Below are 26914 nucleotides of genomic sequence, written 5' to 3' on the forward strand. Positions count from 1 at the left end.
GAGAAAATGCCTATCTTTACTTACATATAGTTTTTTCCCTGAGCAAAAACCCCAGTCTGGGTACAGTGATGTAAGTCGGCATTAACAAAAACCTGATTTTATATAATTTTGTTCCAATAAGCTCCCTGGAGGCTGCCATTGCTGAGCTGATTCTTTATGGCAATGCCGATGAAGTCTGTTCTCCATAGACCTTCATTAGTCAGAGTGTCTAGTTGGATGTTTAAGACTGAGCCATTCCATAATTTACTATAAGCATGTGATATTAGAAGGAGTCAGGGCGTTTGTCTGGCAGATCGGACAGATAACACCGCTAGCGCACATACCAATGGCTAATTTTCAGCTGCCTGAATTCATTATATTATGCAAAAACTTTGCTTCCATAAAAGAGCATATTTTTTTAAAAACCTGTTTTTAGTCTGATTCTAGTAATTAAAAAAACTGGTGGGAGATCTTTTTTTTAAATAAAAATAAAGTATTGCATGTATTTCCATTGCTATGCCCACAATGATTAGACTGTAATATAAACCTTTTTATAGTCCAAAACCAAATGCTACAGCTGCTGTAGAACTATTAAAAAGCATGCCCGTGGCTCAATCAGCATTATGAAAGGTGTACTTCCATAACAACTGGGAGAGGTCCATCTTTCTTTATCCATATGCCAAGAGAAGCAGATGTTTCAGACAACTATCGTAGCGAAGGACCTCCGAGGAGAAGGGATACAGACCCAACACATACTACAACCATACTTTCCAAGGGTTTGGGGCCACTATTTGTCATCTTATGAGACATCTGTGACTTTTTTCGCATCCAGAAAGGCAGGGACAAGTTGCTCTGGCTTATAAATAGGGTGACAGGCCAAAGATGGGCTGCAATGAATTCCAGGTCAGGAATCCATGAGATCAGTTAAACATCCAAGTAACGAGACCCCTCTGACGATTAGCAATGAAGAAAGAGTGCCTCTCACTTCTGGAGCGATGAGAGAAAAAAACTAATGTCGATGTCTTCCACCAGCCAAATGCAAGCCATTAGCTGAACAGCTGTGATGGAACAGCTGTGAAAACGGGGTGTTTCTCAAAATTCTTGCAGCATATTAAAAATTACTTTGGCTTTTTTTTTTAAACTTTATTTTTTTCCTGAAATTAATGAATGTTACAAACACCCGGTAGTTTCTATGGGCTAGCTAGTTCTAAAATGCAGTCTGTGCGCTCTATGTCTTCATTCAGCTTCCAAGAATGCCTTTGACTTCTATGATGCGCTGACCACTTTACCAGGAACAGCTTACGGAGGAACATTGCTTAATACGCGGTCATGATTTGCCTCTGTATATTCTCCCTTCTCCACATCATGCGCGCCACAATCAAATCATCCCCACCCAAGCAGCGCCTTACCTACCATCTCAATCCCTTCAACCACTTTATAGATTAGAAGACTGCAGGAGAAAGGTCCTCTTTCCTTCTGTACCAGTATGCCTTAATGTGTGTTATTGTCAATTTTGTATATTGTCAGTTGTAATCGCCCCCTATCGTAATAGCGCTGGGGAATTATGTATATGATTAGAATTATGACCCAGTAGTGCACGATCAGATTCCCATAACTCCCAACGGTTTTCAGTGGACAGTCCCGATTTTCGGCACTGTCCCATATAGCTGCTACACTGTCCTGTTTTTCAGAATAGTAGGGGTCATGTATTGGTCGTCCTCTTATCTTTGATGAGTTGGAAAATCAATGGAAGTCTTTTGCTATCCCATCAAAAGCCTCCATTGAAGGTCCCACGTGGACACCTTGTGAGTGCTGCGAGGTGGCTCTTTGGGTAAAGTGGTGTGTGTGGGGGGGTGGATTTATTATTCACTGAAATGTGAAGGAAATTTGTTAGTTTGGAAAAGGAAATTGCCTGTATTTCTCCGTTCCAATCATAAGCCGGAATGTAACTTTTTGGGATACTGTTAGAGGTTCCCACCTCTAAGTAAAGATATCCTTTATAATACAGGCTCTGTCAGATAAAAGGTAAAGTGATTTGTCAAAAGCTGAAGCAAATATAAGCAAAGCATTTCATGTCTAGCAAGGATCTGAAATAAATCCTACAACCTTTAGAACTCATCTGCACTGAGCTGGGTGAATCCTATGATACATTATTATTGTTTCAAGTGCATTTCCGAATTATGATAATTAGCTCATCGTGAAAGCTTTGGGACATTCTTCATCCGCCTTTGATGCAGAATTCCTTTGCTGTAAAGATTTCAGAAGATAGAAGTCATTTTCAGTGCTTAATTGGCAAGTTTCAAGAACAAAATAATAATTTCATCTCTTTTTTTTTTTTAACCAAAATGAGAATTACATTTTCTAGACATGTATTATATGATTCCCTGCCTATTGGTTTGATGTTCTGCACTGTTGATTTTAGGGACTAATATTTAAAGAGGGGGGCATCAGGTAATTGTCTTGGAAATTAGAGTATTGTTGTACCTTAGGGAAGCTGGCATATGGCAGCAGCACAGTGTGTGGCCACCAGCTAGGCGACTCCGACCGCACGCTAGGTAAGCATACAGATGTACCGTTCTACCAATTATATGTAGCCATTGGCCACATTTATGTCATTGGTGGTCATTGGCCTTAAAGTGCCAGGGCTGCCTTGTCGTCCCCAGTCCGACCCTTATATAAAGACAGAGATCTATAGCTTCATGACACCGCGGTGGGCACCAACATTGCTCATGGTGGACATTTACTGGGTCTGTGGTGGACAATTTAATGATGTTCTTTGGACCTTCGCAAACCTTGCCCTGAACACTGGTGTCGTTTTATGGACACTTTCCCTATCAGTGCATGGCACTCTAAACATATTCTTTTATTGCCAAAAGGGGTAAGCTGTATAAATGACACTAACAGACAAGTCAGTCCTGGACTGGCTGTTGGTCGTAAAGGGCAAATGTACCTTCCACATAAAATGAGGTCCGCTCGGGCATCTAAAATAATTCTTTGAAAAGCAGTCACCTGCTGGATAAATGCGGCCGCACACTGTAAAAGCCACATGCCTATAACTAATATGGAATGAAGGTGATCCACTGTTTTCAAGGAATGTGAGCGGTGTTCTGGAGTTAAGAAAGAGTATTCTGGTGGCTGAGCTAATAGTAAACAGTAAAGGAGAGATATTGCAGTAGTCCAGATGGGAAAGGACCAGCACTTGCATTATTGTTTTGGTAGTAGAGTGAGAGAGAAATGGGTGGTTTTGAGCAATATTTCGGGAAAAGGATTGACAAATTTTAAATTACTTCCTTAATCTGGGCAGTGAGGAGTGAAGAGATGAATCCAGAGTTACCCCAGCGGTATAACTGTCCACTGCATATACTGACCCAGACAGTTCTACTCAATGGCATGTGCTGCTAGAGCCTTTCCATGTAAAGCCACTCAAAGGAGGGAGAGCTGCAGGTGGCCAACCATGATAAGTACCCAGACAGGGCTCCTCGCTAACTCAGAACCTGGTAAGTCCCTCTGAAACAGTCTTACTGAAACATATTAGCACGTTTGGAGAGTTGTGATACTTGGCACTTGTGTGTTGGACACTCATATCTTCATTCATTGCTCACGAAACTGGGTGGATTAACACAGCCTTTATAACAGTACTATAAAAGGCTCAAGAGTCCATATAAAATGGATACATTAACATATTTATTTAGGGACCAGATTTCCCCTTGTAAGTAGTAGGTCCAAATATTGGTTTGTCAAGTTATGTGTAACCCCGTGGAAGCCAAAGTGCATCTCAGGTACATTGCTTCCTTACAGAATGATTCAAGTTTGGTTCATTTTTACAATTCCACGTCTATTATCTAATTTTTTGTATCTTTCATACCATATAGCATCATCGTATCCCAGCTTCAAATTTGCCATATGGGATTTGTTTTTAAACACTTATTCTTGTAAGGATTAGACAAATTAAATGTTGGTTCTGTTGACTTTGTGAAACTTTGCCAGAGGGGAGCTAATGTAATTCTGCAGGAAGGAAAAAGGTTAATTTGTATATTTCAGAATCTGTTTGCCTCATTTTTGTAGACAAGATTTTACCCTCAAGATTATGGAAATCTAAAACCATGTTGGCTAGTTTTTTGGGTGGTTTTGAATCATAATTTCTCAAATTTAAAAGAAAAAATGTCTATAAGTCTACACAAAAAAGGGTTAATGTTCTAAAGCTGTTGCACGCACAATAAGTACTATTCCTAAAAGGCGGTTGTAAAATAATTGCTAAGTTTGTTTCGTATTCCGCAAATATTCACCTGTTCCTGGGTTCGGACGAATATTCGTGTATATTCTTCATTTTTTTCTTCTTCGTTTTTTGCCATTTTTTGTAGAAGGGGTTAATACTGGAGCAACTCTATTGGTTGACGACAGGGTCTCTCTCTTTGAAAGAGGGACAATTGTAAGGCACGTTTCTTTGTATGGACCCACAGATATTTCACCATATCTTTCTTTTTCAAATTGCAGCACAAAACACTTAGAAATCGTACACACATACATGCTAATCCTTTTAGAGATGAGAGTGCATCACATGTGCATTGGATTATTCTTCTACTTCATTTCTTAATAAGTGAAAACAATTTTATATACCGATTTTGTAAATGTTTTTTTCCCCCAGCTATCTAGTAGTGCTTGTGTTGAGTTCACATGATAAATTGTACATCATAAACCAATCATTACAAAACCATGGGATTTTACAGATTATGGCAGATCTGTTACTGTGCATGGATTTCTAACCTATACTTTATTTCTCTTTTGATGTTTTCCTCACATGATAGTCAAGCTAGCAGGTAATTTTTCAGGATAGTTGTTATGCCATTTTATTACATTGTCAATTCCAAGTTTTGGTTGTTTTTTTTTAAAACCTACTAAGAAACTGTCCATTCTAGTCTTTATCTCTCAAATGAACATTACTATTTTCTGTCTACTTCTCCAATCAGGGGACCAAGGTCACTGAGGAAATCTCATGAACCACAATTTCAGAGGCACAGGTTTACTAAACAGATGTAAGGACCAGTGAAGTGCCAAATTAAGCAATTACATGGATGTAGTGTCAGATTAAGCCCCAAGGCATCTGCCAAGATCAGTAGATTTTTAGTTTGTTTGTTTTTTTAACCATAGTAGCAGGAAGCCACATTTGGCTACCTGCTCCATGTGCTGATTGCTGCCCAAGGGCAGCGATCAGACTTAATTTTGAGGGTTTTTTTTAATACTAAGAGAACTGGCTGATCTTTCTATGACAGATCTACAGCTCTCTGTTCGTTGTAAGAGGAAGACTCTGTATTAAACAGTAAATTTTCCTACTAAACACACAAGACCACCTCTGTGAGCAGGCGGTAGCCTCTACAGTATATTAATAGTACATAGTTGCCACTCTAGCTTTTTTTTTATGATGTGCCAGATATGAAGCTAGCGCTATAAGGATTAGAACCCTTTTTATTGTGTTAAAGTTTGCTCCAGCTCATCCCTAACTAGACCAGGATGCCTAAAAGAAAAATCCAACCAGATGTTTTTATTAATAGTATTAAAATAAGTATTAAAAACAAGTTTTCAAAAATATTGTCTTTTTTTTTGGAATGGTCCTTTTTTTGTATAATGTTTTCATACAGCCTGTTAAACTCCATTATTCAGGCCCTGCTATCCAGAGACAAAAACGTAGGAGTGCTCTGCTGTCATGTTGAGGGGTAGTAAATGGCATCAGACAGCCATTAAATATTTTAGTAAATAGACATGAGCCATGAAAATAATCAGACATAATTGTATCAGATAAATATTAATATTAGTAATATTTGTTTTTTATTATGATATTGCAATTTTAAGAACTTGACTCCATCTAACCACTCTTCAACAGTATGATGGCTAGAGAAAAGATATCAGATTATACTCTCTAGAATTGTTGCCATGTGGCCTGGCAGTCACAGATTCTAGTTTTAATCATGCCCTAAAACATCACAGAATTCCAAAGCGGCAAGAATCTTCGGTAAGCCAAGCGGCTACAAAATAATCAAGTGATTGATATAATTATACATAAAGCAAGGAACCAAATGCATGCTTGTGTATTTTCTGCCACACATTATAGTGCTCTAAAGTGTTACCTAGAACTACACTTGAATTGCATCACATCATATTATTTATTGATTTATATAGTGCCATAACATTCTGCAGTTCTATACAATGGGTAAACTGTACATAACTGTATTTGCCAAAGGGGGAGTTGACTTGAGAGTTGTGACTTTACTGTACGTTATGAAGGTCTATCCCCAGTACGCTTCAGCTGCAGGGGTCTTGTTGATGAATGGGCCATTGGACAACTAATTATAGAAAGGGGTCTAGTCAAAGCGCAATTCCAGATATGACCACAGGAGGCACCCAGAATAAGAGAGCCAGGACTTCAGCCTGTTATTTTTTTTATTTTTTACTTTTTCAAAAATGCCCAGTTTATTCACTGAGGTGACATTTCTACATTAACTATTCATGAAGCAGAGCCAGCTCAGCCTAGGGCTGCCATCTTTAAGCAGCAAAAAGTAGGCCACCAATTAGCATGATATCGCAAAACCTATGGACATTTAGTACAATGTGAAAATATCTGTTACAATTTGTTAAAATCATTGACATTTACAAAATGACCTTTCAACTATTGCTGTCTTTTATACAAAAATTCTAAAAGTACAACCTAATATCGATAGACTTACCTTGGAATACATTAGATGGAACACAGTTTCTTTGGAATCAATAAAACGACAATGGTTCCTTTAAATAAATCTTGAAGGGTAAATTAGAAGAGTAAAGTTTAAATATAGATTGAACCTAACCTCAAAGATTAAATTACGTGACTGGATAAAAAGAAGCCCATGCTCTGTTTCTATATGCTTTTCCGCAGACCTTGGCTCATGTATGCTCTGCACAAACCCAGGTCCCGGTATCCCTGCATAGGCAAAACCTTCCATATGCTCTGCACAGGCCCTTCCTCCCGTGTACTCTGCACAGACACAGACCCCATTAGGCCTGCATAGGCAAAACTTCCCGTATGTTCTGCACAGATAAAGCCTCCAGAATTCTTGCACAGGCCTTTCCTCCAATGTGCTCTGCACAATCACAGCCTCCAGTATGCTCTGCACCGGAAACTCCCCTACTGTCGGCACAGACACAGTTTCCGGTGTGCTCTTCACATACGCAGATTCCGGTGTGCTCTTCACATACGCAGATTCCGGTGTGCTCTTCACATACGCAGATTCCGGTGTGCTCTTCACATACACAGATTCCGGTATCCTCTGCGCATACACAGTTTCCGGTGTTTTTTTTCCAGTGCCTTTCTCTGCCTCGTTCCTTGACACACGTGTCAGCCAGATAACAGAGACAATCGTTGGAGATTTCGCCCTGTGATAAAGACACCCCTGGCCTTATTTTTCCGACAATCCAAATTCACACACACCCATAATGTGTTACCCATTGTACACGGCTTCAGAATATGATATAAAACAATAGTAACTTGATGAAATATAATAATAAACCTGCAAGGTTCAGCTTTAGTAAATAAATCAAATATTCTGTTCTTTTATTTTGCAATTAGAATTATTTTCTACTGAAAAAAATTGTGTATGGACCCTTTTGTGCCCGTTGTGATCATTATCTGTTTCTATTACTATTACCACTGTTACTATTTTAAGCATACATGGTGAGTTTGGAGATGAATACCGAGAAGAATGTCGATTTTCATTCATTATAATTAAGAAACTGTCTATTTTTCAGCAGACGGTAAGTGCTTAATAAGCAAACGGGGATTGACTACATGTACATGGTGACGAGTCGATGGAATCCATTCCTTTAGTGTCACATCACAAAGTATTTGGTCTTTATGGATTTTGGGTTAGAATTCTAATAATGCTAACAGAGCACAATGGGGTTGGTAGCAGATAAAGCAGAATATGGTGTATTAGTAGGTTCAACCTGATGAAAAATAAGGTGTAATATTGAGTTGAGGAAGCCTATAATTTCAGAATGGGTTTGTAGCTCTAAGAGCCAGAACTCAATCCAAGCAGAGAAAGCGCTGTTCATAAAAATCTAGGTAACATTTCTTATTACCCTCTTACTTTTTTCTATTTTCTCATCTGCCAGCTAGACAGGGCAATCTGAAAATCTTTATCTAAGTTGGATCTGGATCAAGTTTAAAAAAAAACCAAATGACTGGCGGGTCCAAGGTTTAAATGTAATGTAGGAAGGATTGGTAGATGAATGGAACAGTCTCCCATCAGACGTAGTAGAGGCTAATACAGAAAGGGAATTTATAAATGCATGGGTAGGCATACAGCTCCTAAATCTAAGACAAGATCAAGTACTGACTAAGATCTGAATTTTAACATCAGAGCTGACTAGATGGGCCAAGTGGTTATTATCTATGGTTACTATGTTTCAAATGATGGGACAAGCCAAACAGTTGAATCAATCCCAGTCTTGTGTCTACATTGGCGTATCCAGTGCTGCCATGAGATAACGCAGAGTAAAGAATGAGTACTATTGCTTTGCAGTATCTTCCTCACCCCTCTGTGTAAACGTCTTTTTAATAATATACACAATATCCTCTCTTTCTGTGGTTATAGAAGTCAGCATACTTTCACGAAAGTTTTTTTTTTTTGTAAAAAGATGTTACTGCGCATGAGACACAATACTAATGCTTTGTGACATATAAAGCCTTTTTTTAACAACAATTGCCAGCCAGTCATAAGCCGAAGGCAAATTCCAACATGTGATCTCTTGATGACTGTCACATAGGAATGTTATCAATGTCAATGTGACTATAAAGGAAATTGTATGTATGTTGCAAAGAATATGAATACATGATTTTGAATTAGCATTTATCAACTGTATGCCAGTCGTAGGTACGGTTATTTAACATTCTATGTTTTTTTATTAAGATTTGGATTTTAAAAACATTAATAGATAATACTCGGATCCACCTGGGTAAGCCTTAGCTCCATGGTACCCAACCAGGTCTTCAGTCCAGCTTTTATAAATCTTGCTATTGGAAGACAATGTTTTAATTACTAAATCATGCTCCGTTATTGTGCCTTAAGGACTAGAGTGGGAACTACTGCCCTAAATGCATCTGTACCTGTTTCCATATGCAAAGCACCTGGAGCTTAGAGATAAGGAGAACCCATTCCCAGGTGTGCCTATTCCTCTGCACCGGGACTGTCTAGATTCTCACTGGTCAATGCCAATGCTTTGAACGTACCCCATCATAAGTTGTGCACCTAAAAAAAAAGGTAGAAAGAGCAGGAGAACCTACAAAAAAAGCTTTAGTGCATCAGCTTTCACTCACATTAGTTGACCTAAACCCATTTACGACGGTGCGTAAGGATCTGTGAAACATGGTTGCAAAAGCCCCTAAGACAGTATAACGTCTTTAGAATTTTGCAGTGACGGGGGATATCTTTGCCGATACATTGATACACAGGTGGTCAGCTTGTCTAATGAAAGCCTGGACTCCACCGGTCATCAGGAAACGGCATCACTGGCTCCAAGCAGACAGCCGAAATGTATTGGCTCTGGGTACGGATACACTGAAAAGTGTCTGAATAACCGAACGCTTAATTCTCTTCCAAGAGTGTCAGCAGTAACAGAGGATTAAAGACCCCAGAGTGTTGCTCTCTAGTGACCACCTGCTGGCTGATCGCCAGTACTGCAATCAGAAAAGTGGGGTTGCAGTGACCTGTTTCCTGATTACTGTAGTGAGATCAAAGTATACGAATTATGAAACATAAGTAATAGAATTAAAGTAAGAAATTAAAATTAAACTATGCAGACCCCGCTGATGTAACACTGACATTATTGGGGATGCAATCTGGTTACAAGGTCAAGATCCTGAAAAGATCAACTCAAATGTCTTTAAAATAATTTTCTGTGTTTTATGAAAGAGTTTTTTGGCCCAATCTGGAGTATTGCTGAATATTTATATATATTTTTTTCATACCTGGGAACTCTCCGGGTGTTTGACCCTCGCTGTTATTATATCTATGACTCCCAATTGGTGCTTTTGCTACAAGTATTTTTCATTTAATATCCCTGCTTGAATGCAAGTGACTCAATTTAAATAATGACAAGTCAAGATTTTAGAGCCATGTGATAAAAGCGTTTGGTGATTCACTAAATAGAATCATTACGATTTGCAATAGTTTCAGGGTCAGCTCAATGGGAAAGTTCTTTTTTTTAATCCACAAAATCCTTAATTTAATAGTTGTGAACAATAAATAAACCCACAATTATGTGCTTAAGAGTCAAAATAAGAAAACAATATACCCTATTGGCTCGAATATAGGCCGCACTTTTTCCCCCCCACTTTAAGTCTTTAAAGTGGGGGTGCGGCCTATATTCGGGGTCTAGCACCCGACGCCCGGGACATGCAGTGGGGTTAGGATACAGATCCCCCGCAGTGGTGCAGGGGACCTGCATCCTACTCTCCGATACGCCCAGACAGCCTCCCCTGCCAGCACTTTCCACGGGGGGGGAGGGGGCCGGCACGGGAGGTTGTTTACCCGCATCGTTATTTACCCGCATTGTTTATGGTGACCGTCCGCACGATGTGTTTTACCTCTGCCCCCAAGACTTACCAGAGCAGACTCCCGGGTGTCTTGCGGGGCCGGCGGGGGACATCTACGCAATACGCGTATACAACTTCCGGTGCCAGCACATCGGCTGAGTGCCGGCACCGGAAGTTGTATACGCGTATTGCGTAGATGTCCCCCGCCGGCCCCGCAAGACACCCGGGAGTCTGCTCTGGTAAGTCACAAAAAAACTTTTTCTTTAAAAAAGAACCAAACTTTTAGGGTGCGGCTTATATCCGAGCCAATACGGTACGTATTGGATAATATTTTTGATATACCATGGGAGCAGTGATTTTAACTTCCTGTTCACAGGTTTTGTATCATTATTCATTTTGTTAACGCCTCTTCTAGATTGTAAACTCTCCTTGCCTAATGAGGGGCCTGTAAATCAATATGGTATATTATACGCTACTTTTTATGTCCTGCTTACCCATTGTACAGCTCTGCGGAATATGATGGCGCTATATAAAACAGTAATAATATGATGAAGGGTTTCACAGTGGAGGGAGGGAAAAGATACCAACAGTGGGACCCAACTCAATATATTTACTAATACCTCTAAGCTAAGGCCGGGTAAACCCTCCCCGGGGACTCCTTTAAGAGCTATTGATCTCTGGCATGTATTTTTGATGAAGGATCTGTAAAGGAAATACTTGAAAAGCTGTTTTCTTTTGTATGTTTAATTATTTATAGTTTTACATGACATTTTTACAGTGTGAAATTTTTTGGATGTTATGTTACCCAAAATAAATAATTAAAAGCAGTTGCTGTGATCAAAGTCATTTGAATAGGATTATTGTCGGAGGCACGCGTACGGTATGAGCGGCTCTAACCTTTCGTGTATGGTCTAGAACTGAATCTGATTAATAGGCACAGATGATCTTCTCCTTGAGTTAACATGTATTTATGTTATCGTTTATCTGGTTTTCACTATACCACACAGAAATCTAACAGAATAAGAAAAGCAGGATTTATGGTTTTACACCCAGGGCCATTTAAGTTTGTGTCAGGCCTTAGGTAGCCCCACATTCGGAAATGTAACGGGAAGTAGGGTGTTCTATCGGGACCTCCTTGGCCATCGTTGGTGTCTTCTTAGTGGCGAAAGCCGGCTACAAGATGGTTCTCGAAATAGAGGTGCTCCTCTGGGGAAAAGGTTCTAGCTGCAGCTTCCACTCCATGTGATGGAGGCACACAGCCAATCAGGAGAGGCTTTTGGACTGGCATCAGTCATGAGAGTTGAAAAGTCTCTCTTGATTGGCTGAGACCTCCTTTACTTAGACCTCTCATTGTCTTGGTGTCCGATTGCTGGCCTAACCCACAGAGAGAGGGTTGGTGAGGGGAGATCTTTTGAGCACCTATTGCAAAGCAGACACCATTTCAGTTGGAGGAGGCATTGGGGGGGCAGGGTATTATGTAGGGCCGACACGGCCCAATCAGGCCCCCTTATAGTGACGCCACTGGTTACCAAAACAAAAAATGAAATTAATATAAAATACCGGTAGTCACGAATAAGCAGCTGAAGAACCCAGAAGATCGATTTCAATGTTAAAACTGAATCATTTATCTTAAAACGTTTAGATTAAAACTGCATTAAAATTAGAATTATTTATTTTTATATCCAGTGATTACGATGAACTGCTTGTCAAGAAAGACATGAATACATATCTGAAGAGGATTATTTAAAAAATATATATATTTTTTTATTATTATTTAAATTTGTGAATAAGTTTAAGTGATATGGCTCTACTTGGCTTACGTCACCAAAAGAAACCTATATTATGTTGTTTTTGTTTGTGGAGGGAAGTAAATTACGCGCTTCAAAAAATATCCAGCTTGTGACAATTGTGTAATCATGTTGCAATATATCGTAATTAGGAGAGGGAGATTTTTTTTCTGAAAAAATCTAAAACAAAAACACAAAAAAATGATTACTTGGAAAGACATCTACATTTCACAGGGATTTTGTGATTTGCTGTAATTTACTCAAAATAAAAAAAATTGTGAATGTGGAAAATTGCTGTAATGTAAGGAAAAAGCAAAAAAAAAAATATAATAAAGAATTTTTGATATACCCTGCTGTTCAAAATAAGCACAATGGGAATGATTGCTATCACTGTTCTTACTGTGGATTTTGGACCTTCATACAAGGTCGTTTTGTAAGCTCCAAGTTTGGTCTAATTTTGTCTAGCATTTGCGTATTAATAGAATTAGTCATTTTTACATTTATTTTATTTAGTGCAATTTCACGATCAGCTGTTGTCTTATACCTTAGGGAATGGCGATGCAGACAGTGATGTGTTTCTATTATCTGGGGAGATAGGAATGGCAAAACTAAACCATATCTAGACTTCGGAGGTGGAATGTACAAGGGAGTTACGGTATATGTAAAGGATCTGGAACTACGTCGTCACCATGCTGTGTCTCCACCCTGTGGTGAGATGTATAGAATTCAATATAGATGACTTAAAACTTTACAGCACAATTTTTTTTTAAAAACTACATTACATAACAGATTTTTAATTGCATGCTGGAGAATCCGATGATTTTTTTCCCCCAGCTGGAACAGAAATTATATTTTTGAGATATTGTGATACACAATTAAATGGAAAAGTATGTTAGTAGGCTCGATGGGGAGGGGGTCCCACCACGTGGTTTGCTTACTTGTATTCTGCGTGGTTGAAATTGATAAATAAAGCCAGAAATGTGGTTTGTGGTTCTGTAAATTATCTACAGCTTTTACACTCTTGAAAGCAGGGCTTCTGTTCTGTATCAATGGGGTCTGTTCGCTAAGTTGTGAAACATAGAATGTGACGGCAGATAAACCCCATCTAGTCTGTCAGTTCTAGACTCAGGCAGAAAAGAACCATTCACCCCAACTCCCTCACTCCACTATCCATTATGAAGGGTCAACACTTGCAGGTTTCTTCAGCTAGGATGGCTGAGCTGCCCCTGCATAATGTATAATTTAATGGGTGAATAGCCTTTGTGAAAATCTCACCGATTTAGCTATACATTATACGGGGCCAGCCATGTCTTTCCTACAGCAGAAGTAGAATGGAATTCAAGAATTGAAACCACAATTCTTCTGAAAACTCTCCCTTACGTTTGTTCTTATCGTTATTTTTGTATTTTGTGCATTTTAAAGTTGTTAGTTTTGTAATCTTCCCACAATGTAATGAGGACCAGTGCCATGAGAAACAGAATTCGGTATCATTTCTTCGGAGTAATTGATGTGTGAGTCCATCACTAGCTGCCCTTGGCTAAATCTATCATGGCAAGGGGAAAAAAAAGACCTGGAACAATATAAAATAAGTAATATACTGGGGGAATGCCGACACACATAAATAAAATTAATCTTTCTGTCCTTGGGTTTGGCAGGAGAACTGTGGGCACATTCGCTTGATTGCTGCAGTTAGTTGGCATGGCAACCATAGGAACAATTCGTGAACCGTCAGCCTCGGTGGAAAAAAAATACAATTCAAGGTGTTATAGCTACAGGCACTTTGAAATGGAGAGGGAGGAAGGCTAAGAAATAAAATAGTCTAAAAAAACAAAACAAAAACATATAAGCTCAAAAATTTGCATTAACCCATTGAAAGTACAATATTTGTACAGATTTGTTAAAAATATATATATATATATATATTTGTATGTGTTGCTTACTGTAGCTACTGGTATCTTTAAGATAAAAAGACACTTTTTTTATTGTTACCATGGAGCACACAAAAAAGGTGCTTATTGCCACTAAATATAATTATTTGCCCACTGATTCACTAAAAATCATATTAGGGAAAGCAGAAATAGTGATAGAGTTAAATCATTTCATCAAGTCATCAGCAAAATAATAATCAGGATAGTCCCAACGTTCAGGCTTTCATCCCAGCTGTCAGTTGTTAAGTCAAGTATTATTATTATTACTTATTGTTTTATATAGTGCCATCAAATTCCGTAGCGCTGTACAATGGGTAGACAGGACATAACAAGTAGTATATAACATAACAAATTGACTTAAAGAGACAACAGGTGAGGAGGGCCCTGCAAGTATCTAATTTATTTATATGAATTATTTATATAATTTGCTACAGCAAATGCAAAGACATGACATCATACATGATCCCCCCTCCCTTTTTACAACATTGTAAAGATAAATATGATTTAATATACCGTGCAGTAACTGTACAGCAAATACGATGGCGCCATTTAAACTGATAAACGTATAATCAGAGCCGATTACTGTACCTTCTGGTTCGGGGAACCTGCACCGACCCACAATCCTTTTGAATTTTTGACACCTAGCTCCACCCCTTTGTTCAGTTAGCCCTGCCTCCCTAATGCAAACACACCCCTTCCTGCCTCTTCTTGAGGAGCAGGAGAGGGAGATCCTGAGAAGTTACCAAGTGTATCTCAGGGTTTCTGCAGCAATAAAAGTCTCAATAATACCTGTAGAAACAGCAGAAAATGTTTTTAAATAAAAACGCGGAAATAACATATTATTCTTAAATCTCCTAATAAAAACGGACATCAATAAGTTGCATGTTCGCCTCAAACGTCTGTTATGTACTGGGGTATTATGCAGTCTGTTTTGCCAGCAGATGGCAGCATAATGGAAATGTGCACTTGTTCTGTTGTGTTAGGTCTCTTGTGTATATGTCTTAATCTGGTGCGTGTGGTTACTGAAGTAAAGAAAAGAAGTTATGTTCCACTGCTTGTCTGTGTTTGTGAGCAACATCTACCTAACATTCAAATACACAAAAGTCTCCATTAAGGCCTGCCCCGTGAGCACATCTTTAAACACATGCCCTTGCAAAACTGCCAGAATATGGTTATTTCTAATAAGGGAGCTATAATCTACTTATGTCCAAAAACTGCTTAGATTTGGGTAGTTTTCATTATTTTGCTTTGTTTATGCTATTTGCATAATAAATACTTCAGAAGACTCCTACTTTATAATTTTCGTAGGTTACCTAAATGATAAAGATGGAAATTCCAGCTGAATAAAGACATAGTGAAACACTAAAAACTACTCTAGTGCCGTATATGCAGGGTTCCAAATGGGTTAATATAGGGGTCACTTTATTTTTTTACCAGCAGCATTTTTTTGTGTGTAAATTACATTTGTAAAATGAACGGGGCTCATAAACACCCTGACAGGAGAGCGGGAAACTCTCGGCGTTTCATCCTGAGGGATTTATTCATTAACAGAGGGTTATGGGGGAACTCGGATGAGAAGAAACATTTTAATCTAAATTAAAGGAACAGTTGTACCTTTTCTTTGACACATTTCATGAGCCGACTTGTGTCCTGCGGGGGGGGGGTTTGCTAATCTAAAATTTCAGATGACCAAAGGAACACTTTTGATTAAGGATCTGAGGTGTAGCTGCCTAACGGCCCTTTAACAAGACATTATGTGTGTATTTTACAAGTTGAAGGTTTCCATGAGGGCCGGTATTAGAGCCATTTGGTTAGTATATTTGTAACTACTTAGAATCTTCATGATGGGCCATTAAAGGGTTAATCTTTCCAGCGTCTCAGGGTTCCACTCATTTAGAAAGCTCTCAGGTACGGAGACTGCGTGTGGATCATACAAATAAGCAGTAGGCCAGGCCCTCCAAAAAATAGATGCGTTGCGGCACGTGCCAAGGACGGCCCTCCGGCACGTATAAATCTAGCGTGTCTAGTTTTACAGACCCAAACATTCTAAAAAACAAATCCATTAGTAAAACCCTCATAAAAATTTACTCCCGACATGTCTGCATCCAGCTAATGGAGATTTTGTTTGTTAGAATTAATGACTGCTGTGACCCTTTTATTAACCCTTTCAGTGTCATAGGAGTCTTCTCACCCATCTGACAGTACTTTTTTTTAATATTGCCTTTGGTGACATAATGCAGTTACATCAGCCACGCTAAGCTACATACCTGCTTAGAATTTCTTCTGCACAGTAGATGCCATCGATGAACAATAACCCAATTTATGTTCGGCAACATCCCCTGATTATAGACATACCCCACAAGTCTATGTTTATGCTTTTAGAGGGCTACATCCATCCCTTACATAATACCCTATAGGGTAGTATTTTTAATAGTTCTGGCTTAAGGGGTTTTGGGGGTAGTGAAAGGGGGGCATACTGGTTTTTTTTACATGTAGTGCTAGGGCAATGGGCTGTCAGGCCTTTTTTCATTTTCTTTTTTATTATTATTTATTTAATATGGTTAGCGATCCATTTCTCGCACATCTTATGTATGCCAGTGATGTCGCAATGAGCTCACTGTATTTTTTTATTTTTTTTTATATTTAATTATTTCCATTTGTGGAAAGAGGGAGAAATGCTGTTTCTCACTCTTTTCCCTCTGATTTCTCCTGCACTGATCGCAATGCGACATCTAGTACTATGGCATACCTCCTATTGTCCTGCCAAAAACCCCAGACCTCACATGGCCACTAGGGGGCCACTCCTTGTGCTAGAAACCGTGTTACACGTTAATTTATGTGTTAACACTAGCCATTTTATGTTGTAGTTAATTCTTTTAAAAATGTGTGCGGTTTGCTTTTTTTTTGCTGTAATTTTTTTTGCTTTAATTCTGAACTTTAGTTAAATAAGTATTGATCATGGCTGAATTTCACATTTTTAACATGTTGGCACAAACAGCCATGAAAAACGCAGCCGTCATATATGAGGCATGCTAAAGAGGGTGTTTGCTTGGGAAAATAGTATGCACGAACGTGAGTTGGAGTGGAAGCATTCTGAACTAAGTCACCTGTATTCAAGTAGTGATTTGCAGTGAGACAGTAAGAAAGACATCAGTTGGAAGGCTCTGATATCACTAAATCAGAGCTGAATATGAAGGGCTCAGCCCCAGACGGTCTGTCCAGCCCAGTATCAGATTTCAATTTGTCTCTAAATGGAACTAATCATTTTCCTTCCCCAATTCACCATTACCAATAATATTACTTTTCAGTGATCGACCACGTACTATGCCTTTGGGTCATATAGATTATCATCTAACTCCATTAAAAATATATATTGTATGAATCCACCTATTTTTTACCCAGGACACAGCAAAACTCAGAATGACTTTTATCATCTCCCGTCTTGGCCATGGCAGTCCTCTGATCATCAGTAATCTGAAATGACTCTGCCATTTGTAACCATTCTAAAACATCCTCCAGGCTTAACATTCTCAACAGTAATTCCTCAATAGTTTAATGACTGTTTCCTACTATATATCTGTATAAGTACTCCATTATATTAGCCCTCAGCTTCTCTTTTGTTCCATACTAACTTGTAGTACTCTTATAATTTATCATTTGAATTTTCTTTCTTTTTCTCCCCCCCGATATACTCCATAGCCATTGAACTCACTATCCTGCCATCATCTCCCCGAACATTATACTAACCACATCTCTTTAATTTAGATAATCTCTGACAATGTTTTCTTTTTTTAAAATTCTTAATTCTCTTGAAAAGATCTAAATAATGACCAAAGAGAAGAATCCCTTTTAAAGGGATTTGCATATGTCTTAGTCTAGGGTTTTTTGTTTTTTTTTTAAAGATGGAAGAGGACAGAAAGAAGAGACCTACTTTACACAGGTCTTTATACCCTTTTACAATGTCAGGTAGGGTAAAATTACTACCTTATATGAGTTATATCTCAATTATCATATTCATATAAGTAGCTTTCCAGAGAATCCCTCAAGAGGGGGTTTATTCACTAATGAGAGTTGGTAGGAGAGGTGTGTTTTAGCTCCTTGACTTCACTATACATTATGGAGGTCCAAACCCTGTGAGCTTCTCCTGCAGCTGGAGCTTGGTTGGCCCTGTATAACGACAATAATGAAGACTTTAAACGTTATTTTTAGTAAATAGGGTAATTTCCAATATGTTTCCCTTTTCATGGCATGTACCACATCATACTTGGTGGAATCAGGTTTTGGACGAGTGAGTAGAACAGATGTGATCTTCGCTCATCATTTACTGCACTTTCGCTCTCACACATTCCCTCACTCTCTCACATGCTCTCTCACTCTCTCTGTCAATGTCTCTCTAACTTCTCCTTTTCTCTGCTTCTCTTTTTTTCTCCTTGTTCTCGGTGTCTGCCCCATTAACCATAACTGTCCCTAAATGAACCCTAAACACCCCATTAACAATAACTGCCCCTAAATGAACCCTAAACAGAAAAAAAAAAGTATAAAATTAATATTTGGGCTGCTGAAAGTTAGGGGAGGTGGGGGTTAATTTAGGGGCAGTTATGGTTAATGGGGTTAACCATAACTGCCCCTAAATTAACCCCCACCTCCCCTAACTTTCAGCAGCCCAAATATTAATTTTATACTTTTTTTTAGATGAGTTGCTGTCTGAGCAGTGTCCATGCTATAAGAAAAGGGGCGGGGCCAATCGGCACTGAGTCAGAAAGGGGCGGGAATCAGTCGGCAGTGTGACTGCAGGGAGTTACTGGGAAGTACCGTAGTAACTGCAGAACCTCAGAGTTGTCTGCTTCATGAGAAGAGACCTCGGATATCAAAAGCTTATATCATTTTTTTAATTGCTAGCGAACCTTGAACTAATTAGTCCATCTTGGAGCAATACAGATATATCCATTTGTCTTATTTAAATGTGTTTTTATGTTAGCTTTGTCTCCATAACTAAATCTAATGCACATAACCATATATCCCATGCCAGGAGATGTTAGGGGTCCACACACTATTAAATCATTAATGTCATGGCAGAATTTTTGCGTTATTCAGGGGGATTAGGGAGACTAATCTATCCATAACTGGAAACCCTTATTAATACGGCTTAAACATATCTGTCTACAAAACTATTTATAAGAACAAAAGCAAGAAAATTCTGCCTATTCAAAGGAATTTCTTTCCATTTCTAAAAATATCAACATCCATTGTGTTTGCGTAATACTAACAGTCCTTTTTGTCTTCAGAAGCGTTTTGTGCTAATTCAAGACTTTAATAAGCTATTCATTCTTATGTGGGTTTAGAAATAGGCGATGCATTTTTAAGACAAAAAAAAAGTACCCATTTCGCCACAGGTTAATAATAATTGGTGCTATTTAGTAGTGCGCTCGCATATACATGAAGATAGGAAAGCGCCTCAAAAAGGACGGTCTTTTGAAATAATATCTGATGCAGTTAAACTCCCAGATATGGAATATACATAAAATAAAAAAACATATATCTAGTGTAATATTGCAATGATGTCATAATTAGTATTGCTTAGTAATGAAGGTAAAAGGGTTCCTCGAAATCACTAGTATTTTTCTTCCAGGTTCAGGAAATGTAGTGAATAGAAAAAAAAAATTAACAAAATGTATTCCGTAAAAATAGTAGCTTACATAAAAAATCCAGCTTCCAGTAATTCCAGGCAAAGATCCAGGTAGGGCAAGGAAGGTCTATGTGAGCGCATAAATAGCACCAGTTATTATACCATTGCAATATTACACTATATATTTCTTATATTTTTTCCTTTTTATGTATAGTCCAAATCAGGAAGTTTGACTGCAATATATAAATATTTTTATATGGTTTTCGGATATTACCAAGTGCAGGAATCACTATTATCGTCTGTTTTTAACATTATATAACACCTGGGAACTCACTTTTGAAGCAGAAGCTCGTAAAGCCACATCTGACTTCGGGCACCTGAGTCCGTCTATTTGAGGGCTAGTTCCACTCTTTACGTCGCTCATAAGTGATGGGGATCATTGGGGGGCCAGCCCTGAATTGGTTCCCGGGTATGTCAATAACATGGGTTATTAATGATGTTTACAATTGCAGAAGTTAGGACTGGTGATATTCTGAAATCGATACATTTTGGACAATTTAATTACTCACTTTCTTTTTCTAAATGTATATCTTCAAAGAGTTATCATTCAGTATTTCCTGTTGAGCTGATTACTTAGCTTTCTCTGCTGATGACACTTTACCTTGTATTTTATACCATCAATGTCCCTATATAGTTTATAGAAAACAGGTAAATTTGATTGAAGTAGAAGCTGCAGCTACAGAGCTTCAGCTACTCTCCTCCTCTGTACTCTGCTATTTTTTTGGCCCTGATTGGCTGCTTCAACTCATATGGATTTGCCCCTTATCCTACCTTCCAGCTATTTTGCGTGCAGGAGGTGGGATCGTTATACGAGGGTGTGCACACTTATGCAACCAGGTTATTGGGAGTTTTTTTAATCCCACCCCCCCAAAGACTTCAGTTTGTTTTGCAATTGAATTGTTAACGTTATCGGCCACATTAAAGGTGGAAAAAGTTCTGAAATGATTTTTCTTTGTCTCATTCTTTAAAATCACAAGAACCTGGCATTTTAACGGGGTGTGTGTAGACTTTTTATATCCACTGTATACTGTGTTGGCTCTGCAAATGCCATCGCCAGACCAAAGGAGCTCGGGGGGCAGGGAAAAACCCCAAATATTATCCATGTACTTGGAAAGGCAGTTAAAATATAATGTGACACTCAGCTGTTATAAAAACTAACTAAAGCCGAGCGTCTCGAATCCTCATAAACCTCCTACTCCTCCGATGTAATAAACGGTGCTCTGCAAACCAGGGGCCGCATTCATACCGTCCGAATAAATACAGAATGTATTTGGCACTCGGCAAGAGCCCCGTCAAATAAATTCCTTAAACACCGATGTGATAATGAAAAATCTTCTTTATTCCTCGTACTTGATCAAAACCCTCAGAGCCAGGCACTCCTAACGCGTTTCGCACTCGGTGCTTCTTCATAAACTATTGTATGCATTAAAGTGTGCCTTTAAAGAGTTAAGTGTGACAGTATATAACAAAATCCACTCTGTTATTGAAACAGATATTTAGTAAGAGTTTTTTTATGACCTCATATAAAGGCACCCTATCATTGCAAGTTAACGTTCTTTATTCGACCAAAACATCGTATGCCAAGCATATACTTCAGCTCTTTGTTGGTTAGCCATAGAGTGTTGGTGATTTTTAGTTTTTATGATATATGCTACATTCCAATATTTATTAACACATATAATAATTATTTCAAAAAGTAAAAATGGAGGAAAAATCCAAATGATCTAAAATCTTAGTACAAGCGCTACCTCGAAGAGCTTTTGGGCTTTCGTCGCCATCCAAATATGTTTTCTATATCATTTTTCTATATAGCAACATCTATTAAAGTATTAATAGCCCCCCAATTCTTGCTTAAGACTAATCATGGATGTATGCATACGAAGGGGGACGCGTCAACAGAAAATAACGCTAAACTACTATTAGTCAGAGATTTGGCCGAGGAGTGATTACATGTGGGCAGAACAGCAGGTTTCACGATAATTATGGAGGCTGAGGACAGATTTTGCAAAGCAGAAAAGACTAGGTTATGCCCTAATGATCATACTCATTAACCTTAATAGCAGAGGAAGTGCGTTACGGCATAGAAAGCGGCCTCTGTAGTTGTGATGCAAGACAAGGGTTGCTAGGAAACCGTTTTAAATAAATCCGAGCGAAATTATTTTTACGTTACCATATGCGGACACGGCGCGCGCATCGTCTTGGGTCTTAAGAGATGCAACTAAAAGAATTATTAGAGATCGTTTGCTGAATAAGCCGATATCGCATATATTTTAAGTTTTTATTTATTATGTATTGAGGAAGGCAGCGGCTGGATTTGCCGATCGGACACGGAGGGACCTTACACATCTTTTTCAAGGGGCATGAGAGAGAGGGACACCTTTATTAAAGATGGTAGTCAGAAGTATTGAAATTGAGCTTATTTTAATGTATAAACCCATTTTTGCTGTTTCTACACACATTATTGGGGTTTTTAGGGCTGTAGAACCCTCCGATACCCTCATACCCAGCAAACATTCTGAGCACATCGAGAAGAGGGGGATCACGGGAGGAAAGAGGGACAGAGGGAGTTAGATCCCCAAGACAAACCATCCAAACTTAAGAAATATACTCTATACAGAGCTCTGTCTTATGCACACAGATAACAATATTTTTTCCCCATGAAATCATATTTGAAAAATGTATGATGAAACAAATATTATGCCTTCAATGAGTAGAAAGTGAATTGATACGCAGGCATTCCGTTACAAGTGTAGCCACATCTCCCAGACATGACGAGTGTAAAACTAACAGTCACAGCAATAACCGGCACACTTAATGGTCCGCAAACCAGATAAACCTTAAATGTCAAGGTAATTTCCCATTTTAATCACTGGCAATTCATCTTTTCAATGCTCGGCAGTTACAGCCATGATCTCATGATACTTCATATTTTATTATTATTTTATCAGCTTGTGATTGCTATATATATATATATATATATATATATATATATATATATACACACACACACACACACTATATGGACAAAAGTATTGGGACACCTCACCAACAGGGATGAAATTGCATGGTAGAAAATGTCTTGGTATGCTGAAGGGGAGATATCCAGACATTTTGGACAATGCTCTTCTTCCAACGTTGTGGGGACAGTTTGGGGAAGGCTATTTTCTATTCCAGCGTGACTGCGCCCCGCCGCACTAAGTAAGGTCCATAAAGACATGGTTGGATGAGTTTGGTGTGGAAGAACTTGACCGCCGCACAGAGCTCTGACCTCAACCCCATTGAACACTTTTGGGATGAACTGGAACGGAGATTGCAAGCCGGACATCTCGTCCAACATCAGTGCCTGACCTCATAAATGCTCTACTGGATGAATGGGCAAAAATTCCCACAGAAACTCTCCAAATCTTGTGAAAAACCGTCCGGGGGGGGGGCAACTTCATATGAATGTCTATGTATTTAGAATGTGATGTCATCGAAGTCCCTGTTGGTGTAATGATCAGGTGTCCCAATACTTTTGTCCATATAGTGTATGTGTATTGTATATTATCCATAGCTGGCAGCAGTCCCAAATTTGCCTGGACTTCCATGACCACCAACCAGCCGCTTACTATACACAGTACCCGAATTATAATATGACATCATGACACTGCTCATGCTTTGGGGTAGAGTTGTGGACAAGGTGCTCCAGTAATTTCTTGCCCCAATAAAAAATCCACATCTTTGTGTTTTGCAAGCTTGCGGTTTTAAGATAATGAAGCAGTGAATAAAAAATCTGTACAACTGGACTGTTAAGATTTCGGCTTATTACTGTTTTTTATTTTATTACTTTTTTATATTTAATGATATATTTATTATATAATTATTATTGTTATGTAGCTGATGGAAGGATATGTTTTGTTGTGTTTTTATGTTGTACTTGGAAGTTTACTTTATCACCTTTTTGTTGCAAATTGCTTTGTGCGGTACCCCTTTTTATGTCGTATTTACCCATTGTACAGCGCTGTGGAATATGAGGGTGCTATCCACCATCACGCATTTTTGAAATATCATTAAATCTTTTTTTTTTTTTTTTTTTTTTTTTTTTTTTAACTACCTAAATTGCCAACGGGGAGGACCTTAATCAGTCGTTGGTCTCGTCTAAGATTCAGGAGCCATATGCCTATCCCATGCATGTTTAAATTCCCTCACTGTATTCATCTTTACCACTTCCGCTGGGAGGCTGTGTTCCACTTATCTACCACCCTCCCTACCACCAGGATCCCTTGGTCTTTCATACTTGGAGCCAATTTGGGGAATACCCAACTGACATTTAAGGGATTAAACATGCGTATAACCTTTTTGTTTATTCTAATGTGACTAAAGGGATTCATGTATGTCGCACTCTTTAATATACTTGCTATTATATAAATGCCCAGCAGATAAGGGCATCAATCAAACGTTTGTAAGAAGAATCTAAACAGGAGGATTTATCATGTTATCATTTTATTTATCTCTACAGTGACGGCTGGGCAGACCGCTACGATGTGACAGAGGGCTATCAGCGCGAAGCCGCGGGTGGAATAACAATCAAGCTGCAATCTCCCGACGTAAAATGGTTTGATGATTATTACCTGCAGCTACGTCCAGAAACCAATTTCCGGAACCCATGGTTTCAGGAGTTTTGGCAACACAGGTTCCAGTGCAGGCTGAAGGGGTACCCACAGGAAAGCCAGGTCTACAACAAGACCTGTAGCAGTAAGTCTATCCCTCTTATTATACCGTGGGATATAACTGCGCATGCCGGCGGCAATACCGTTGTTGGTAGCAACCATACAGTTAAAGTGTCAATAAGGCCTAATTTAGACATTTTATAGGCATTTTGAAGATACAGGGACTCCCCGGCCGTTACATGAGCTGTAATGCATATGATAGCTGAGTGTCCTCTTATGATTCCCACATTCTCCCAGCTCCTAGCTAGCAATGTTCGGCCGAACCGGCTTGGTGAACATCGCAGGGGGTCGAAGGAAGCTGCAGTAAGACGTAGAGTTGTATAACTCCTTAAGACCTCAGAGGTTACTTCTTCAAATGCCATCGCATGCAATGACAACTCAAGAAGTAGCCTGTAGGATCTTCAAAGCTTATGTGGCCGGACATCTTAGCTCTGTGGACAGGACCTCAGTAGTGATGAGGAGGCGGCTCGTGGACGTTAAGGCTGGTGGCCACCAAATGACATTAAGTGTAGCCAGAGGCTAGACATGGGAGACCACACGTTTTTTTTTTGCTTATGCAGCGTGCGGCCAGAAATCTCCATCCAGTGGCTGCACACTACAGCACCCAATCTGCCACTGAAGAAGCACATTGTGTGAGTATGGAGCCGTGTTGGCCAGTGACCCCACCAGGCATTTGTCCGATGTGCCAGATGACAAGTTAATGCCTAAATGAAACATTCCAGAATGAGCATGTTTATTAATAATCAGCTTTTTGTTACTTTACAAATGTTATTTAATTAAGCTTTGCTTTGGATCCTTATTATTATTAATTTTTTTTTGCCTAGGTAAAGTATAAGCCCTAAATATAACTGTACCAAAACTGTGAAAATCGGCCCTGCATCCTTGGGGAAAATTTATATATAAATATATCGTGCCCATTGCACTCAAGGGGTTAAGCTATGGATTTTTCTTTCCTCCTGTAGTAAGACTTTAACATGGATTTGCTCTGTGTCTCTTATAATTCCCTTCAGATATAATCAGTGATTGTGGTCCAAAACCACTTGTCAGGTCAGCTACAAATAATTCAATTTTTTGGCAGAACAAGATTATAATTTAGATAGATTTATGATTCTTTGTCATGTTTCTAACCACCTGGAATAGTACAGTATAATAAATATTTATATATATATATATATATATGTATATATATATATATATATATATATGTATATATATATATATATATATATACAAAAAAAAGATTTATGTATTTGCCTGCTAAGTAGTTTATCTACTGAAAATGAATCCATGCACACAGCATGGCAGTGCCAGCTTGGATTAATCTAGTAATAGTATAGCAGCCGGGAGAGTGAATATTCCCCTCCGGTCGAACAGAAACACCCACGCTCTACAAAAAAAAAATTGTGCCCACCGCGGGATTCCTGATTAATATTCTTTACAGATGCAGCTTCCATTAAAACAAGCAAGTTCCCTTTGATCGGTTAGCTGCCTCTATCTTCCTACTTGTAATTTTAGAATTCAAAAGACTAAACATTCTAAAGATTTTATATATATATTTATATATTTTATTATTATTATTATTTTTGAATCCAAGCAATTAACGTTTTTATTTTAAATAAAATATAATTACAAAATATTGCCATACAAAATGTGGCATTTTAAATACGATATAAGAAGTGATAGTAACACAAAGTTTAAATAATATTGCATGTCACATGACAATGAGATTTCCCTGCCAACAAATATGAATTAACGCCACTGAAGCCTAATTGCAACAATTACTATGTCTCTTTGGTTGATCCAGGCATTCTATTTGGGAGATCACGTGTTGCGTCAAATAAGAAACCCTCATACCTAATATGATCCCCTTATACATTCTCATAAGTAATTTTTTTTTTTTGAAAAAAGAAAATATATAATTTAATTTCCAGAAATGTGTGTAGGTAGTCCGTGGTTTGTTCCATGTTTAAATTATATTAGAGGGGTCGGACACAGAGTCATTTAGAGGAAATCCACATTTTAAGCTGTTTAAAAGGAAATGTTCCTGAATGATGTTCAGGGGAGGAGAATGGCATTTTGGTTCCATATTGTGACAGGGAGAATCCTGCCACTGTCAGCAAACCAATAAGGGTAAGGTTAACCTGGGTAACCGAAGATCTAATTACCGGTATGGTCACCAAGGCCTGATAATTACTTGATTTACTTGGACTTTATTGGCTTATGATCCATTTTTAATGGACTGGTTACCAAATCCTTACAGG

General features: G+C 38.6%; 1 protein-coding gene across 1 annotated transcript in view; it reads left to right on the plus strand.

Moving 5' to 3' along the window:
* LOC149280615 (metabotropic glutamate receptor 5-like) overlaps positions 1–26914 on the plus strand; it is a 108339-nt gene that overhangs the window by 52084 nt on the left and 29341 nt on the right. The window contains exon 3 of the mRNA XM_089500325.1: positions 24443–24678. Within this exon, the coding sequence (XP_089356451.1) occupies positions 24443–24678 (236 nt within the window). The remainder of the gene's footprint in view (positions 1–24442; positions 24679–26914) is intronic.

Source organism: Sceloporus occidentalis, unplaced genomic scaffold (assembly GCF_023333645.1).
Source record: "Sceloporus occidentalis isolate IW3139 unplaced genomic scaffold, rSceOcc1.0.p SCAF_151, whole genome shotgun sequence".
NCBI lineage: Eukaryota > Metazoa > Chordata > Lepidosauria > Squamata > Phrynosomatidae > Sceloporus > Sceloporus occidentalis.